Source organism: Colossoma macropomum, unplaced genomic scaffold, assembly GCF_904425465.1.
Source record: "Colossoma macropomum unplaced genomic scaffold, Colossoma_macropomum, whole genome shotgun sequence".
Taxonomy (NCBI): Eukaryota; Metazoa; Chordata; class Actinopteri; order Characiformes; family Serrasalmidae; genus Colossoma; species Colossoma macropomum.
The window spans coordinates 2,372,215-2,389,627 of record NW_023495456.1 but is presented as its reverse complement, the minus strand read 5'-3'; the positions used below and the strand labels follow the sequence as shown (position 1 = coordinate 2,389,627).

Here is a 17,413-nt window from a genome sequence, read left to right as displayed (position 1 = left end):
ACTGGATAGCAAACAGTGTTAGTATAAAATACTATAATACAAAACAGGGAAAAACAGGTGGAGCAATGGTTAATTAGATAGTTTGAGTTTATGCAGCAGCAGCAGCATTGGGAGGGTCAGTTCATGAGGGTGAGGTTTGCACAGCGTTGTACAGCATGAAGCTCAATGGTGGTCAGAACGGTCCAGAAAGCTGGTGAGCAGTGGACACCAGCAGTGCTGTGCGAAAGTCAGAGATCACCTTTCGTTTGTTTAATTTCCGGTCAAAAATGACCATTTATTTTTCAGTGTCAGGAAAAGAGCTTAAACATATGTAACAGAAAATGACACAAAAACCTCTAACACTAATTATAATATCAGATCTGTAAATATTTAATTTGTTTAATTTGCACCGTACTGTCACTTTAACTCTTCCACCCTTCCATCCTACAGTCCCAGAGAACACGGTGTAAAATATTAAAGATGTTTGTATGGTACTAAAAGTGTGTTAAACATGCAGAAAAGTTTGAACACAAACAAATAAAAGCAAAATATTATTATTAAGTGCCGTCAAGTTGTTTCTGACTCCTGGACAGTGTTTCTCCAGAATGTTCTGTCTCCTGTTTGGGTCTTCAGGCTTCTGAATGGCTGATTTATGATTCCTCTGATTGTCTCCATCCATCTTGTAGCTCCTCTCCCTCTTTTACCTTTGACTCTTCTGAGTATAACAGTCTTTTCCACTGAACCAGTTCTTCTCAGAATGTGTCCAAAGTAAGGAAGTTGGGTTCTCTGGGCTCTGAGTGAGAGGAGAGGCTTTATTTGTTCGAGTATCCATTGATTTGTTTTCTTCGCCAACACCAAAGTTCAAAGGCATCGATATTTTTCCTGTCTTGCTTGTTTATTGTCCAGCTTTCACATCCATACAGAACCACAGTGAAGACCTCTGATGTTTCTTTGTAGAGACAAATTGTTACATTTGAAGATCTTTTCAAGCTCCTTCATCCTTGTTCTGCCGAGCACTGAACTCAGTTGTATTTCTTGATGGATTCTCTGGTCTTAATAATTGATCTGAGTGGGCAAAGCTGCCCACCATCCCCACACTTTCTCCATCAGTGCTAAAGTTAGTGTCTTTCCTCTCATCATAACCTCAGTCTTCTTCATACTGAGCTGAAATCACATTTGTTCACTCAGTTCTTCATCCTTCCTTATGTTCCTTTTCAGATGTTCCGCTGTGAGTGTCGTATCATCCACATGTTGAAGGTTATTGATGTTTCTTCCACCAATCCTGAATCCTCCATCATCTTCCTCCAGTCCTGCTTTACTCAAGAGCAAGAAATGGAATAAAGCACAGCTTTAAAAACGCTGATCAGACCTGTCAGAACTGCCCAGGCGTGGCCTAATATTCTAACGAGCCTGCATGATTGACAGCCCTCAGTCCAGCCTGCTTTAACACTGAAGCAGAACTAAACAGAAAAGCACGAGTGAAGCGGAGAACTGAGTGAAACGGCTCACATACAGACCCCACTGTGTCCACTATGTCCACTCACTAAACACATCATCCAGCTTTTATATGGAGAACATGAAAAAAGGTTCTTATTCACTTTACTGCTGGATCTTTTATATGGAGAACCGTAAAGAAGGTTCTCATTTACCTAACTGCTGGGAATGTGTATCCAAGGGAATGCTGGAGGGGTCGGTCAGCGAACAAGAGAACAAAAAGAATGAATGAACAAATTGACGGATGGATGAACAAACAGATGAATGGAGGAACAGAGAGACAGACAAATGAACACGCAGACAGATTCTTGCTAGGTTAGCTTTTGCTTAGTAGTTAGATTTCACTCAGTGGTTAGCTTTCGCTTGGTGGTTAGCTTTCACTTGGTGGTTATCTTTCGCTTGGTGGTTATCTTTCGTTTGGTGGTTATCTTTCGCTTGCTAGGTTAGCTTTCGCTTGGTGGTTATCTTTCACTTGGTGGTTATCTTTCGCTTGCTAGGTTACCTTTTGTTTGGTGGTTATCTTTCGCTTGCTAGGTTACCCTTCGTTTGGTGGTTATCTTTCGCTTGCTAGGTTAGCTTTCGCTTGGTGGTTATCTTTCGCTTGGTGGTTATCTTTTGCTTGCTAGGTTACCTTTCGTTTGGTGGTTATCTTTCGCTTGCTAGGTTAGCTTTCGCTTGGTGGTCAGCCTTCGCTTAGTGCTTAGCTTTTGTGTGTTAGGTTAGCTTTCGCTTAGTGGTTAGCTTTCACTTGCTGGGTTTAGCTGTAATGTTCCTCTTCAAAGAGACAGACACTCACATGAGTAACCTTCAAAATTCATCTTAGCTGCCTTAGTTGTTAGGGAAATTTTCTATTTCTGGTGTTTGTGAAGCTGAAAAATTAAAAACTTCATGGCAGTTTTGACTGAAGACAAAATGAAATTAGGTTTTGCACAGTACTTTATACATTAGCATGGACAGCGCCTTAGATATCTTCATCCAGTTTAAATGTAAGTACATAAAGCCAAGCATTTGATCTCCAATGTGAAGAATGGAAAGTCAGGAGTTTTTGTGTCATTTTATATTATCTAAAACCACAAAACAGTTAACAGCATGTCTTCAGCACCTCTGATTACAAAGAAAACCTTTTCACTTTTCACTGTGCAGAACCACGGCTCCAGTGTAACGCTGTGCAGTTGGTGACAGTTTTCTTCTGGGATGCATTAAAAAGGTTCTACACTGCTGTGTCCATGTGCTGCTGCAGTTATATGTAATGTATGCTGCCTTAAAATGCAGGCATGGTAGCAATACTTTCCAGAAACGCTGATTCAAACTTTTTTTTTAAACACTATAAGGAACCGGCCTGGCCTTGGGCTGGGGGACCCCCTCTCTGAGAGTGAGTGGGATATATAGAGCTTTATGTGCCTCCTGGTGGGTCAGAGGAGAGTAAAAGCCTCCACTCGGCTGGAGACCGCAGAGTGCTGACTGCTCACTTTTCTTCCGCTCTGCTAATGAGCCCTCTCCCTCTGCACACGGAGCACAGCTCGGGCCACAACCCCCAAATATCTGACCCTCCGTTCACGTCTTCTATCTCTTAATCTCTCCCGCTTTCAATTTCCGCTGTTTCTGGCTCACGCTGCCACCCTCTCACACCCACCAGCCGTTTCGGCTCTGTTTTCTGGTTTCCCTCATGAAAAGTGCGCAAGGTAACATAACCGCGCATGGCAACTAAGCAGAAACAACAACCGATACAAGATGCCCTCCTTCAGCGCATGAAAGACTAAACCTATTGTTCCTGCTCACCAAAACAGCCCAGCGAAAAAAAGAGTTCAGAAGAGAACACAGTTCTGGCTCGCTTCAATGGACCTTGTCGAGCAGGACTACAGGGAAGGGGATCAAATGAAGCCGTTTCCCAGAAGTGCCTGTAAGGGTGCAGTGACCTAGCAGGCCAGGGGAGCTGGGAGAGCAGGTAGGTGGGGAGTGGGTCAACAGGGAGATGGTGGGCGGAGACAGAGTAGGCGGGGAGCTGATTGGTGAGAGCAGGGTAGGTGGAAAGCTGGTGGGTGGGGAGCTGGTAGGTGGAGGGCAGGTAGGTGAGGAACTGGTAGGTAGGGAGCAGGTAGGTGGACAGCAGGTAGGTGGAGGGCTGGTAGGTGGGGAGCTGGTAGGTAGGGCAGTTGGCAGGTGGAGAGGTGGTAGACGGGGAGCGGGTGGGTGAAGTGCTTGTAGGTGGGGAGCTGGTAGGCAGGGAGCTGGTAGGTTAAGTGCTGGTAGGGGGAGCTGGTGGTTGGAGAGCAGGCAGGTGGAGAGGTGGTAGATGGAAAGCTAGTGGGTGGAGAGCAGGTAGGTGGGGAGCTGGTAGGTGGAGAGCAGGTAGGTGGAGGGCTGGTAGGTGGGGAGCTGGTAGGTGGGGAGCTAGTAGGTAGGGAGTTGGTAGGTGGAGAGGTGGTAGGCGGGGAACTGGTGGGTGAAGTGCTGGTAGGTGGGGAGCTGGTAGGTGGGGAGCTGGTGGGTGGAAAGCTGGTAGGTGGAGAGCAGGTAGGTGGGGAGCTGGTAGGTAGACAGCTGGTAGGTGGAGAGCTGGTAGGTCGAAAGCAGGTAGGTGGGAAGCTGGTGGGTGGGAAGCTGGTAGATGGAGAGGTGGTAGGTGGAGAGCATTTAGGTGGGGAGCAGGTAGGTGGGAAGCTGGTAGATGGGGAGCAGGTAGGTGGAAAGCTGGTGATTTGGCAAGTGAGATCTCAACGTATAAAAATTGCTGTCATGAGCTGCTATTTTTGCACTTGCAGGGCGCTGTGAGGCAAAATAGTCCCCAAAGAAAACTGATTAGTTCAGATTTCCACTATTTTCCATCATCAACATTCATATAAACTCAGAAGACTCGTGTAGGTTCACTGGTGGTTCTGGATAGTAAATAAAATGTCTATATCTGTGTTGTAGTCATGGCGACCCCTGGTTCCTATCACCACCACTGTAAAGACATCTGACCGTTTTCCAATTTCTGTTTGCTTCTTAGAATTTACTGTTCTGGAATATGTAAATGATATCTGTTCTGATTGGCTGCCGTGTATTGTTCCTCATTAAAAAAGCACTCTGGGTGGAGACGCTCTTCATAGCGTCAGTGTGAAAGGGCAGAGCTAAACTGCTGTAGTAGACTGACTGTAGTGGGGAGAGGTATGTTTTGAAACTTTAACCGTGTTTACAGACTACACTGAATTTTTGTTCCAAAGAAAAAACAGAAGGAAAATTCAGTTTTACCTTTAAAAGGTTGAAGTAGATGCTTTCTGCCTTGACATGAAATGCTTAAAGTGGGTTCATCACTCATATGGAAAAAAATTATGGACATGTATTTTAATATATTTGAAATACATTTCAAACACACTGTAGTTAAGCTGAAATTCATTCAAACACTAAAATGTGTTTCAGAATATTTTGCCATATTAACCAAATATATTTTAAAATGCATTTATTTTAAAATGTATGTGGAAATATTACACACAGAAATGTTCCATACAGAAATAATTGTGTGTAAATGTGTTTATCAAATCCATCTGAAAATGTATGCAAATATCCAGAATCCTGTCTGATGCTCTTCACTGTCTGATACCTTTAGAAATGAATTTGTGTTCCAGTATCTTCATTTTAAATCTGATCTAATGATCCTTTATCAGGACAGAAGCGAGTGTTGTGGGTATTGATACTCTGTGAAAATGCAGTTATGATCTGATATCTTGTTTATGTGAAATACATTGTGTGTGAGAGTCTGACTGCAGACGTACATGGTTAATGTAAAGTACAGTGCAGATCACAGAAGTCAGTGCTGTTCATTCAGATCACGGATATTTAGTTTTATCCGTAATCTTTGTTAAAAGGCCATTTTAATACATTGCAAAAACATATTTGATAAATACATTTGGAATACATTTTTTCCATATGGGCAAATGTAAAAAAGCATCTTTGCCATGGTGGTGGTTAGATTCTGAACTGAAGGTGACCAGGAAAGGGTTAATACGCAGCAGGAAAGCAAAGAAGAGGCGTAGGGGGATGTCGAGATTTCAGCAGAAGTGCTTTCCCAGTCCCCACGACACTCCACCACAAAGTGTCTGCTGGAATTCTATCACAAAACAGCTCTGAGAGCCAAAGGTACGTTAATCACAGGGTGTGAAGGAGAGCCCAGAGGAGAAGCCCGGCTCTTTTTCCCTGCAGTTCCAGCAGCGACGGCTTCCCTGCTTTACATAGACAGACACGTGCAGCCCAGGCCTGCCATCACACTTTCCATCAGCGCGCTGTCAGGCGTCCTGCTATTGGATATTTACAAGCAGTGGAGAAAAAAGAAGTGACAGGAAAACCGAGCACTTATCTGCTTTTAATGGGGAGCGGAGAGGCAGGCCTGAGCGCTAATAACTTACAGAGGCAGTGAGGTAGCAGGCGTCGTCCTAACTTCACCACTCATCAGAGGCTCCTCAGAGACTGTACCTGCTTACAGCGCCACCCTACAGCGCGCCACGTACCACCACCTATTGTATACAAGCTTGACACCGAAACAATAGCAGAACCTTTTTTGGTACTATACACAACCATATGCAACTTTCTAATGACAATTTTACCACGCAAAGAACCATTTAAGCATGCAAATGGTTCTGTGAGCATTCATGGTTCTATACAGAATCATTGTCTTTACTAAAGAACCCCTGGAAAACCAGAGTGTAGATATAGTTAAGCGAGCTCTCCTTCTGGTTAGGACTTCAGGAGCTAAAGAGAAGTCCTAACATCTTACATTAGCTATCAGCCGAACTGTGACATCACAGAGGAATCAACTAATCACATTTTGATTTACAACGAATGGCACCAATTTCAACGAAAAAACATAACTCTAGGCCTAGAGTTCTAGATACGTCACTGTCTGAGTACTGCCTGATTAATATGTCTGTCACAAGCTTAGAGGAGGTTTTAACATATCTACACTTCAAATTCAATGAGGGGTGCACAAACTTTTACACACCAATGTACACTAATACTAATCAAGGAAAAAAATATTTCAGACAAATGCTCAAAAACACTAGGGTGACCAGACGTGCCCATTTTCCGGTCCCTGTTTTTGGTGGCCTGTCTGTTTTTAACAGTGAAGTAAAAACACGGGCAGACGTCTCACGCTGTGCTTGTTTTGTCCAGCAGAGGACGCAGCTGCCGCTATCGACTGACCACTTTCACCACACGCTCGCAACACTGCTGAAACTCCACCAGGAGCTCTCAAGTGTCCAGTGAGTCCACAACATCACCACAAACGCTTTTTCAGGCCTCGAGGTGACCCAGGGGTTAAAGCAGGGGTGGAGTTACGGGACTGAATCGCTCTACCAGCTGATCGGGGGCTCTGATTTGTACAGACAGTCTAGTTGAATGAGATCCACAAACAGAGCATCATTTTTGAACTGCATCACTTTTTCAGCCTCCATATATGACATATGGTGTATGCTGATAGCGTCTCTGTCTGTCCAGAACTGGAGCTGCCCAGGGGTCAGTGTAGGGTCTGTTTATATGGCTACAGCCACAAGTCTCTTATCTGTAGCCATGGGCCAAAATATTTAATAAGAATATGAATTATGAGCTCCTACAGCCACTGAATCTTTAGTGGTAAACGTGTCTCTGCCTCATTCCTGCCTGAGCCGCTAGACTTACTGACTTTTGAGGCCCTTTTCACTGAGCGACTATATTTCTAAAAAGCAATAAACGATAAACCTTGTGGAGGAGGAAAGCAAGAAGTATAAATATTTATAGGATTATTGTGATTTATTTCCACACTGTAAAAAATTGCATTTTGTCAAGTGAAATGATCTTAAATCTAAATTTTATATCTAATATTTCCCATTTTGAGATGGTTGGGTATTTATTATATAATTATCCAGTTTATTTCTAGACTTTTTTTACTTTTAAGTGATTTTATTAAGTAAAATTATCTCACTATACTGGCAGATAATTTTGCTGGTTTAATGCACATTTCTCAAGCACAATGATCTACAACTATAGTGAGATAATTTTACTTACTAAAATTACTTAAAACAAGTGAAAAATGCCTAGAAATAAGGTAAATAATCATAAATTAAGCTTATATTCAGAAATACTAGATTTCTTGACTATGTTTAAGATAGTTTATTTCACAAGATACCATTTTTTGCAGTGCAAGCATGCTGACCTTTTCTTTATTGAGTGTTTCACAGTTGACCAGCTTCACCCACCATGTTACACTACTGTATGATTTTCTGACGTTTTAGTAAGTTATTTAGTTAGTACTCAATTTTATCAGCATAGTTTATTACAGTACAGCAGTTATCATGGTCAAAATATGTGAAACTGGAACGACCCCCTCTTTTAAAGATAAAAACATTGGATACCTTAATAATATATTAATCACAGTACTAAAAATGTCCTGGTTTCATTTCAGAAATCTGGTCATCTTAGAAAAGGCAGCTGGTTTTGGGAAAATGAGACACATTGTATCACAATCATGTGATTACTGTGTCACTTCTTCACATGTACTCTCGCTTCATTGCGCCACCGCAGGCCCAGCAGGAGTAATTACAGCACCTGTAGCTCAATAAGCCGAGTGCAGCGTGTGATTAGAGAAATCTACAGCGCTTTCATCAGCTCTGATACAGCCTCCACGCAGAACCCTCTCATTTACGTTATTTACACCACCGCAGTGTCTGTCTGCCCTGCACTTACTTTTCCTGCTCCTCTCATTCATGAAACGCCTTTTATATTCACTCTCAGCCTCGTTAGTCTTATTATTCAGGCTACTTCAGATCTTTTATCACTCTCTACCCTTCTCTGACTCTCAGTCTCTGCAGCCAGAGGGGTATTTTAACATCACCAGACTGTCTCTTTGGCCTCCAGTTCATTTCAACATTATTTTATTAAAGCTCTGAACATCTTCACACGTCTCTGAACTCCTGACAGATGCTGTTCTATCGATTCTGGACTTACCATACAAGAAGAGCGATGCCTCATCTGTAAATACAGTTTTATTTTAAACCAGTTCTTTCAATTAGCACCAAGCGCCAAAGGAACACATTAGCATTTAAGCCAGGGTGTCCAACTTTGGAGAGGCAGATAGCTGTCTGGAGTGAGACTGTAGTGAGATTTTCAGGTGTTTGGAGTGAGACTGTAGTGAGATTTTCAGGTGTTTGGAGTGAGACTGTAGTGAGATTTTAAGGTGTCTGGAACGAGACTTAAGTGTCTGGAGTGAGACTGGAGCGAGATATTCCAGTGTCTGAAGTAAAACTGGAGTGAGACTGGAGTGAGATTTGCTGGTGTCTGGAGTGAAGCTGTAGTGAGATTTTAAGGTGTCTGGAGTGAGACTGGAGTGAGACTGTAGTGAGATGTTCTGTTGTCTGGAATGAGACTAGAGTGAGACTTCGTTTTCTGGAGTGAGACAGGAGTCAGATATTTGTGTGTCTTGAGTGAGATGTTCAGGTATCTGGAGTGAGACTGGAGTAAGATTTCTGGTGTCTAGAGTGAAACTGTTGAGAAATCTTCAGGTGACTGGAGTGAGACTGTTGAGAGATCTTCAGGTGTTTGGACTGAGACTGTAGTGAGATTTTCAGGTGACTGGAGTGAGACTGTAGTGAGATTTTCAGGTGTCTGGAGTGAGACTATAGAGAGATCTTCAAGTGTCTAGAGTGAGACAGAAATAAGATATTTCGGTGTCTCGAGTGTGATTTTAAGGTATCTGTAGTGAGACTGTAGAGAGATTATCAGGTGTCTGGAGTGAGGCTGTTGAGAGATCTTAAGGTGTTTGGAGTGAGACTGTAGTGAGATTTTTAGGGGTTTGGAGTGAGACTAGTGAAATTTTCAGGTGTCTGGAGTGAGACTGTAGAGAGATCTTCAGGCTTCTGGAGTGAGACAGAAGTATGATATTTTGGTGTCTCGAGTGTGATTTTAAGGTATCTGTAGTGAGACTGGAGTGAGATTTTCAGGTGTTTGGAGTGAGACTGCAGTGAGATTTTCAGGTGTTTGGAGTGACACTGGAATGAGCTTTTCAGGTGTCTAGAGTGAGACTGTAGTGAGATTTTCAGATATATGGAGTGAGACTGGAGTGAGATTCTTTAAGGTGAGAACCCAATAGCTCCAGCTTTCTATAGTCACTCTATCCTTTGTGCAAATTCACCCCACTTCGCTTCACTCTACACTGCACTCACCCTGGCTGCACCAGTCACACAAAAAGGCGAGCTGTGGGAGTCGATCTCTTATCAATACAATTCCTAAGGTAAATATTTGAGTTTAGTCTACAGAGAGCTGAGTTTAGCCCAGTTACAGAGAACATACATCAGATAAACAGACTCTGTTTGGTTTCTATGTGTAGTTTTGTACACTGGCTTTTATTTACTCTGCGTTCATAGAGAATCAGTCTTATACTGAGTCGGTCTACGAACATGAATTAGTTCAGCTGGACGTTCAAGTCACTGAAAAGAACAGTTTGAAAGAACCGGTTCTATAAAAGAAACTTCCATCACTAATCAGGAAAATGAAGCCTTTTCTTTTCAACATTTTGGAATCTATTAACCTAAACTAATTAACCATGTAATGCCTGGCTTTTCATTTAGCATTCAATTAACATGTGCTATGTTTTTTTTTTTTTTAATAATTAACTGATTTTAATCATTTCATTACCGTTTACTTTTTTCATTGTTTATTTTAATTTTTGAAATTATTTTTTACTTACTATTTTAATTATTTTACCATAAATATTAAGAATAAATATATATAGATGTCTACATTCACTTTAAATCTTTCTTAAGTGTTTTTGTTAATCTTGTTTTTAATATTTGCATCTAAAGCATCCTGGGCTGCATTTTACATATGCAATATAAATAAAAATTATTATTAATAATGCTAATTATAATAGCACCTTTGTTGATGGTTAGAGCTACGCTCTGTATTGATTAGCAGAGAGATCAGACTCTGGTGTGCTATTGATCTGACGGCGCCAGCGTGCCTGAGAATGGAATATAAATCTATTAAAACACAGCGAGAGATCCTGAACAGCTGTTTCTTCTCCGCTCTGCTCTCACAGCTGGTGCTCCTGCTTCACATTTTTAACCACACAGTCACACTTTCGCTCCCTGATCTGACAGAGCTTTCACTGAGCTCACATTCTCAGGAAGAGCCTGACTGTGATTGACTGTTTGAACATTAAACTGTTTAATGTCAAATATAATGACCTCTGAACAATTTCCTCCTAACAATGAGTCACATACGGTCAGCAAACGGTTCCTCAGCCATGTCTGGAGCCTCATATGAGAGCACACATTTGCATATTTAACACACATCACTCAAGATAAGAGTCAACATAGCTAATTTACACACCCGTCATTCAACACAGGTCTGTCTGCTTTTATCCAATATCCAATATTATCTAAATACAACTGTTTAACAATATTTAAAGTCTCTCCTACCAGCACTGGTGCATCCCAAGAGCCTGTGTGGTCATGCGAGCCAGTAGCGGGACGCTACATAGCAGCCCTTTCAAAGGTCATCCATCTTGGGCCCTTCTCCCGCAGTCTCTCCGCAGCAGGGGTCTCGGAACATCCACCATCCCGGTACTCCATCATCTACTCGGCCACACGCACCGCCAGTCCCTCAGGGTGCCACAGCGGAGCGACTGAGCACTGTGTCCTCCTCTCCACACGTGGCGGAACTCCTTGCTGGTGGGGCACTTTCCCAATTCTGACACCAGTGTGGTGTCACTGAAAAAGAAAGCACAGGAAACATAGTGGTTCAAGCAAATGCTCTTTTATTAAACACAGCAGCAGGGGAGAACCACTCAACTACAACAACTTATTTACATTTAAAGTCTCTCTTACCAGCATCGGTGCCTCCCAAGAGCCTGCACGTGTGGCTGCTCTGCATAGCCACGCCTCCTGCACTTCTACGGCCGTGTGATGCTACAAAATCAATTCTAATCCAATAACCGAAATGAACTGAAATGTAATTGGATTACGTAACTAAGCCAAAACAGAAGAGCACATATACATATATATGATGTGACAAATCAGAGCAAAATTTAATTTGAACTTCTAACAACATTTAATTAGTTTAAATTATCTTATGTTGTTATATTTCAATTATATTAAATTACAGCTTCAAATGCCTTTATGCAGGAGCAATAGCAGCTTACGTGCGAGTTTTATGCAAAAGTTTGTGCACCCCTGGTCAATTTTAATTTTCTTGGTGTAAGTAAGCAAATAAACACATGCTGTACGGAAAACATTCTAATGTACAATAACAGTTTATTCACTGAATTTATCATATTGGGAAAAAAGCATAAAACATGGCCAAAAATTCCACCTTAAACACAGCAAATAAATAAAAATTGTACATTAAAATTTGCAGAAAAATGCCATATTTCAGTTTGTTCTCTGCAGATGTTGTATTAACTCATTTTCACTTTAATAAAACATATAATTCGGTCAGGGACACACAGACTGTCCTGAGTTCTGTCACTGTAAACACTTCAGCACTGAACTTCTTTCACCTCCCTTGACACACACGTCTTATCTACACGACAGAAATGCAAACAATTTGATTTGGAGCTGTTGTCCTAAGCGTGTTTGGGAATGCCCTGGCAGGAGGTGGGTAAGGCGAGCCGGGGCGGAGAACGCAGAGTAAATTGTGATGAAAAGTGGTGACCCAGAGCTCCGGCGCCCAGACAAAGCTGCCTCTGATGAGCCCCAGACGAGGGAATCACCTTCTCGCAGTTCCACCAGCCGCCCTCCTCTCTGGCTGCTGTCCAGACCTGTATTTATTTATTCCTCAGAGCTCATTAAACGCGCCGGAGCCCCTTTTTAACCGGAGCTTCATCTGAGCGCACACAGGAGACGGGCAGAGCAGTGGAGGAGTTTGGATTACAGGCCCAGAAGGCTCAGCCTCGCTGTCTGTATAGTCTATTGTGCGCTAATGATGCGTTCTGGCGCTCCTCGTAAACTTTCCAATTTCCAGATTTACCACAAAGAAGGTTCTGCTTCAAACCAGACACAAGCACAAGTGGTGAACCTTCAGGTTCCCTGTTACCAAAGTTTATGAAGGTTCACCAGCCAGAACATTCTCTGATACTGCACTGCATGATCACTGTTTGCTATCTGGTGTGGACCAGAGGAGGATGGGTTCCCCTTCTGAGTCTTGTTTCCTCTCAGTGTTTCTTCCTCTTGCTCTTAGGGAGTTTTCCTGGCCACTGTCATCATTGGTGTAAAGCTGCTTTGTGACAACACCTGTTGTACAATGTGCTATTTAAATAAACTTTACTAACCTTGACCTGGTAGACAAGCTGGAAAACAGCGATCAATCATAATATTGTGTGCAGTTAGTTGCGATAAATCACATTTGTCAAATTCACAATAACAAAATGTTGTTTTAATTTATAAAGCAGTGCATCTTTTACAGCCACAGGTATAATAAGCTACACCAGAATGTATTTATTCATTTCAATAAAAATACTTTGGATATTTGACAAGAAAATCTCATCTTTGGTAAAGATAATGGTTCTTTATAGACCCATGAACACTCAAAGAACCATCTGCATGCTAGAAACGGTTCTCTGCATGGTGAAAATGTTCTTCAGATTGATGGAGAATGTGTTGTATATGGTTCTATGTAGCACCAAAGGGTTCTTCTATTGTTAAAGGCTTGACATTGCAACAGGGGAAGAACGCTTTTTGGTGCTATATAGAACCGTTTTCAAAAAGCTCCTATACAGAACCACAGAAAACACTCTCTCCATCAATCTGGATGACCCATTAATGATGTAAAGAGCATCTCAATCATGCAGAGATTTCCTTGAGCGTTCATGGTTCTGTATAGAACCATTGTCTTTACTAAAGAACCCTTGAAGAACCATCGTTTTAAGAGTGTAGTTCCGGTGTGCACAAACAATCCCCTACTCAAACACACCCACTAAAGTTGGCAATGAACAGATGAGTTAAATCAGGTGTGTTTAAGCAGGTAAATCACTAAACTGTGCTGGATGCCGGCCCTCCATGCATTTATATATATATAAATGCATTTATCTAGTATTAGTCATTATCTGTGTTCAGTTGAGTGTAATGAAGGTTCCAGATGTACCTAAACGTTCTTCTGTGATCTGCACTGTACTTTACATTAACCATGTACGTCTGCAGTCAGACTCTCACACACAATGTATTTCACATAAACAAGATATCAGATCATAACCGCATTTTCACAGAGTATCAATTCCCACAACACTCGCTTCTGTCCTGTTAAAGGATCATTAGATCAGATTTAAAATGAAGATACTGGAACACAAATTCATTTCTAAAGGTATCAGACAGTGAAGAGCATCAGACAGGATTCTGGATATTTTCATACATTTTCAGATGGATTTGATAAAAACATTTACACACAGTTATTTCTGTATGGAACATTTCTGTGTGTAATATTTCCACATACATTTTAAAATAAATGCATTTTACAATATATTATTAATAAGGTAATATATTCTAAAGTACATTTTAGTGTTTGGAATGTGTTTCAGCATCGGCTGCAAGCCAGACTTGTCTGATAGTGGTCAGTATTTTTCTCAGTCCATTTCGAAACAGCATTTCTCACTTTGTTTCCTGCAGGTGTGTTTTTGTTGTAGCACTGATTGAAAGTTGTCTGGCGGAAATAACATGGAAAAACAGATTGTGGTCACATGGTGGTGCTTGGCTATGTTGAGCGACGAAACCTGCCAAACTCTCTGATAACAGTCAGAAGACTTCAGGCCCAGCAGCACGTGTCCCGCTCTCGCTTCACCTCCGATCAGCCCCAGCCGAGGAGCTAACAAAGCCTCTCGGCACGCCGGGACTCGCCTCGGAGAGAGACATGAGAAAGGAACTGTCTGCCTGCAAGACAGACACTTACAAACCTCCACCAAACTCTCTGATGTGGCTACGAGGAATGAAAGCTGTTAGGCTCTCATTGCCTGACGCTAGCTGACCCCTACGACCTTTCATTAAGCAACACTGCCACCTGGTGAGGTATTCCTTTAATCACGCCCCATTTTAACCTCGTAGGCCACACCAGTTTTGTGTGCTTCAGTTCTCACCCTGCCCCGAAGGCTTTCCTCACAATTCCAGTCGTTTTGCTCTGATGGAGACACATTTACGTCAATGTTCTCCGCAAATTTCATTTGCCTGGTTTCACACAATTTGCCCGCGCCAAGATTTGAGCTAATGTGCCATGAAAACTAACAACAGGTCAATTCACACATCATATGGCTGAATGGATCCTCTCTCTCTCCCACTCTCTCTCTCTCTCTCTCCCTTGTTTTTGCACAATAAGCTCTCTGCAGCTCGGTGGCTCTCGCTGGTTTCATTTCAGTTTTGCCATCTCATGCACCTAACAGTATAATTACAGAACTGCCTTCACGTCTCATTTAAAATGCCTCGTTAAAAACGTTCTTATTTTCAGCAGTGCTGCAGATCTCGGAGCGCCGGCTTATCGAAAGTGCTCGATGGCACCATGTAAAACCAGACGCCTCCAAAAACCGAGTGTTTTAGTAAACCTGACAACATAAACTGATGTTCGGCTGCATTAAAGCCTGTGTCGACTCTTCTTACAGCACTTCAGGCCTTCAGAACCGCCCCACACAGCCAGTTTCCTTCACCAGGCAGCACATTCGGTAGCAAATACTGCCATCTAGTGGCAGCCACATGAAGGTGCACCAAAGGGTTCTTTAAAGAGCCAGTGAGATCTGTGAGTGTGAAGAACCGTTTAAAGGTTTGAAGGACCTTCATTATCTTTATTATGGTCCTCTCACACGTCTCAGTTCTGGTTCTCTGAAGACCCATTCATTTAAAGGTTCTTCAGGGAACCCAAACATGGTTGTTTGCACAAAGATTGTAATGTACAACAGTAAATCTTATTGGGTCACTCTATCTGATCAAAACTTTGCTTCAGTTCATTGTTTAGTTATCAATTTTATTTTTTAGAAATTAATAACTTTACCTGATCAGGTTCTGAATTCCTTAAATATTAAATATTGAATTTTAACTGTTTTACTGAAATCAGTAAACAATTTAACTGTTTAGTGAAATATTAACTGAATATAAACACAACACTAATAATATCTGAATAATAAATTCACTGTATGTCAGTTGTGCACATTTTTACCTTTGTCAGTTTTGTAAAATGATTTTTGCAGAATTAAGGATTTAAGTATTCCTACATTTCTAGCAAATCTGTGAATTATTCATTTCTGCACAACATTTGTGCTCAAAATATTAAACTATGAAGGAGCCAGAAAACATCTGTTATTGGAACATAACTGTTATTAATCAATGTTAAATAAAAATAACATACATCAATTTTGAGAAAATATAGGATTGAAAAGGCCTTTCGAATAGATTTGCTAGAAATCCAGTGAAACTGCATAAAAGGTGGAATAATACAATTTATTTTTGCTAAATCATTTTGAAAACTGATTTCAAAGAGGAAATATTAAATATATATCTGTCATAAGCAAATTAACCTGTCTTGCTTTATCAGCATGAAAATAGTAAAATATTATTCAGCTCTAGAGTGTTGAGACAGTTCCAAATGACTTCTCGATTAATTATCAATCGCATTCTTATATTGAATAAGACAGATTTGGGGAAACAGTACAAACACAAATACATTCTAGTTCCATAAAAAGGGGACATGAATGAAACTGACAATTAATTATGACTTCTAACCAATCTAAATAGATATTCTGACAACCTTTTCAAAATTCTCTGCATAATTAAACAGTTAAGATGTAATCAGAGTCATTCAGAGTGGTTTGGTGTGAAACTCTCTGTTCTACAGTCAGAACTGTCCACAGTGGTGGTGATAGGAACCAGACGTCCACCTCTAAAAGCTCCCTCACAGAAAGTTCCTACAGTAAATGGTTATGAATTCACTGCCTGATGACTGAGACACTGTTTTATGATAGTTTAGAGAACTTAAACTCCATTCATGGTGGAGGGATACATGCAGGGCGCTGTGAGGCAAAATAGTCCCCAAAGAAAACTGATTATTTCAGATTTTCCACTATTTTCCATCATCAACATTCCATATAAACTCAGAAGACTCGTGTAGGTTCACTGGTGGTTCTGGATAGTAAATAAAATGTCTATATCTGTGTTGTAGTCATGGCGACCCCTGGTTCCTACCACCACCACTGTAAAGACATCTGAACCATTTCACACTAAACCACTCTGAATCTCTCTGTTTACACCTCACACACTATTATTTTGAAATACTTTAGAAGAGGTAAGGTCAGCTTTGCTTAATTCACATAGAACCTCTGACAATATGCCACCTTAAAACATTTTACATCTGCTTTTATTTGTTTATTTTTTGTCTTAAAGTCATGATCAGTTGACTTTGCAAGCCCTTGTGGAACTTCATTCACAGGACAGAACATTCCATAAACGTACACATCAACCCATTCAACCTTAAAGCCGCAGTCAGCAAAATGTACAGTTGATTTTTTCGATGTTTTGCTGATCTGAATGCCTTATTGGCTGAATACAACAACAGTAAAGCAAAACTCACCATTAAAAAATAACAAAGACATGACTATCATGCCACATGCTCCCAACTTTTTTTTTCTTTTTTCTTCTTCTTTTTTTTAACAAAATTAATCAGAGATTGCCAGCGCTTGAGGAAACATGTACGGAACAGCTTCACGACTCTAGTACTCTAGTGAAAACCACGTTAGTGAGCTCTGTGCGAATATACACATCCCATGTATACCAAGTCAAGTTGTCCAGTTAGCCTCTTGAATTTATTTGTGCAAATACTGCAAAAGTTTTGAATAGCGGGTAAACGTGAACGTTCAGCATCCATATTTCAACTCACATTTAGTTTGCATATTAAAACACCTGGATAACGACACTCCATCCACACCTTATTCTCCTAAACCTATAGTTAACGTGTGTTGGTGTGGTCA

The 17,413-nt window shown here is 41.2% G+C and overlaps 1 protein-coding gene across 1 annotated transcript; it reads right to left on the bottom strand.

The window, feature by feature from the left end:
* Window positions 1–3,434: 3,434 nt before the first annotated feature.
* On the bottom strand, window positions 3,435–14,598 carry LOC118802107 (repetitive proline-rich cell wall protein 1-like). Its single transcript, XM_036562580.1, has 3 exons — window positions 14,543–14,598; window positions 11,073–11,189; window positions 3,435–4,164 (listed from the first exon to the last, which is right to left on the bottom strand). The coding sequence occupies exons 1-3, from the start codon at window positions 14,596–14,598 to the stop codon at window positions 3,435–3,437; spliced, it is 903 nt and encodes a 300-aa protein (XP_036418473.1).
* Between the last annotated feature and the right edge of the window lie 2,815 nt (window positions 14,599–17,413).

What these genes read in the sequence shown, in the direction of transcription:
- LOC118802107 (XM_036562580.1), bottom strand. Translation starts at nt 14,598, where the DNA reads ATGTGTCTCCATCAGAGCAAAACGACTGGAATTGTGAGGAAAGCCTTC. An exon ending in AGGAAAGCCTTCGGGGCAGG is followed by an intron (nt 11,190 to 14,542) that starts GTGAGAACTGAA and finishes TTTCTTTTTCAG; the next exon opens with TGACACCACACTGGTGTCAG. An exon ending in GGCACCCTGAGGGACTGGCG is followed by an intron (nt 4,165 to 11,072) that starts GTGCGTGTGGCC and finishes CCAAATCACCAG; the next exon opens with CTTTCCACCTACCTGCTCCC.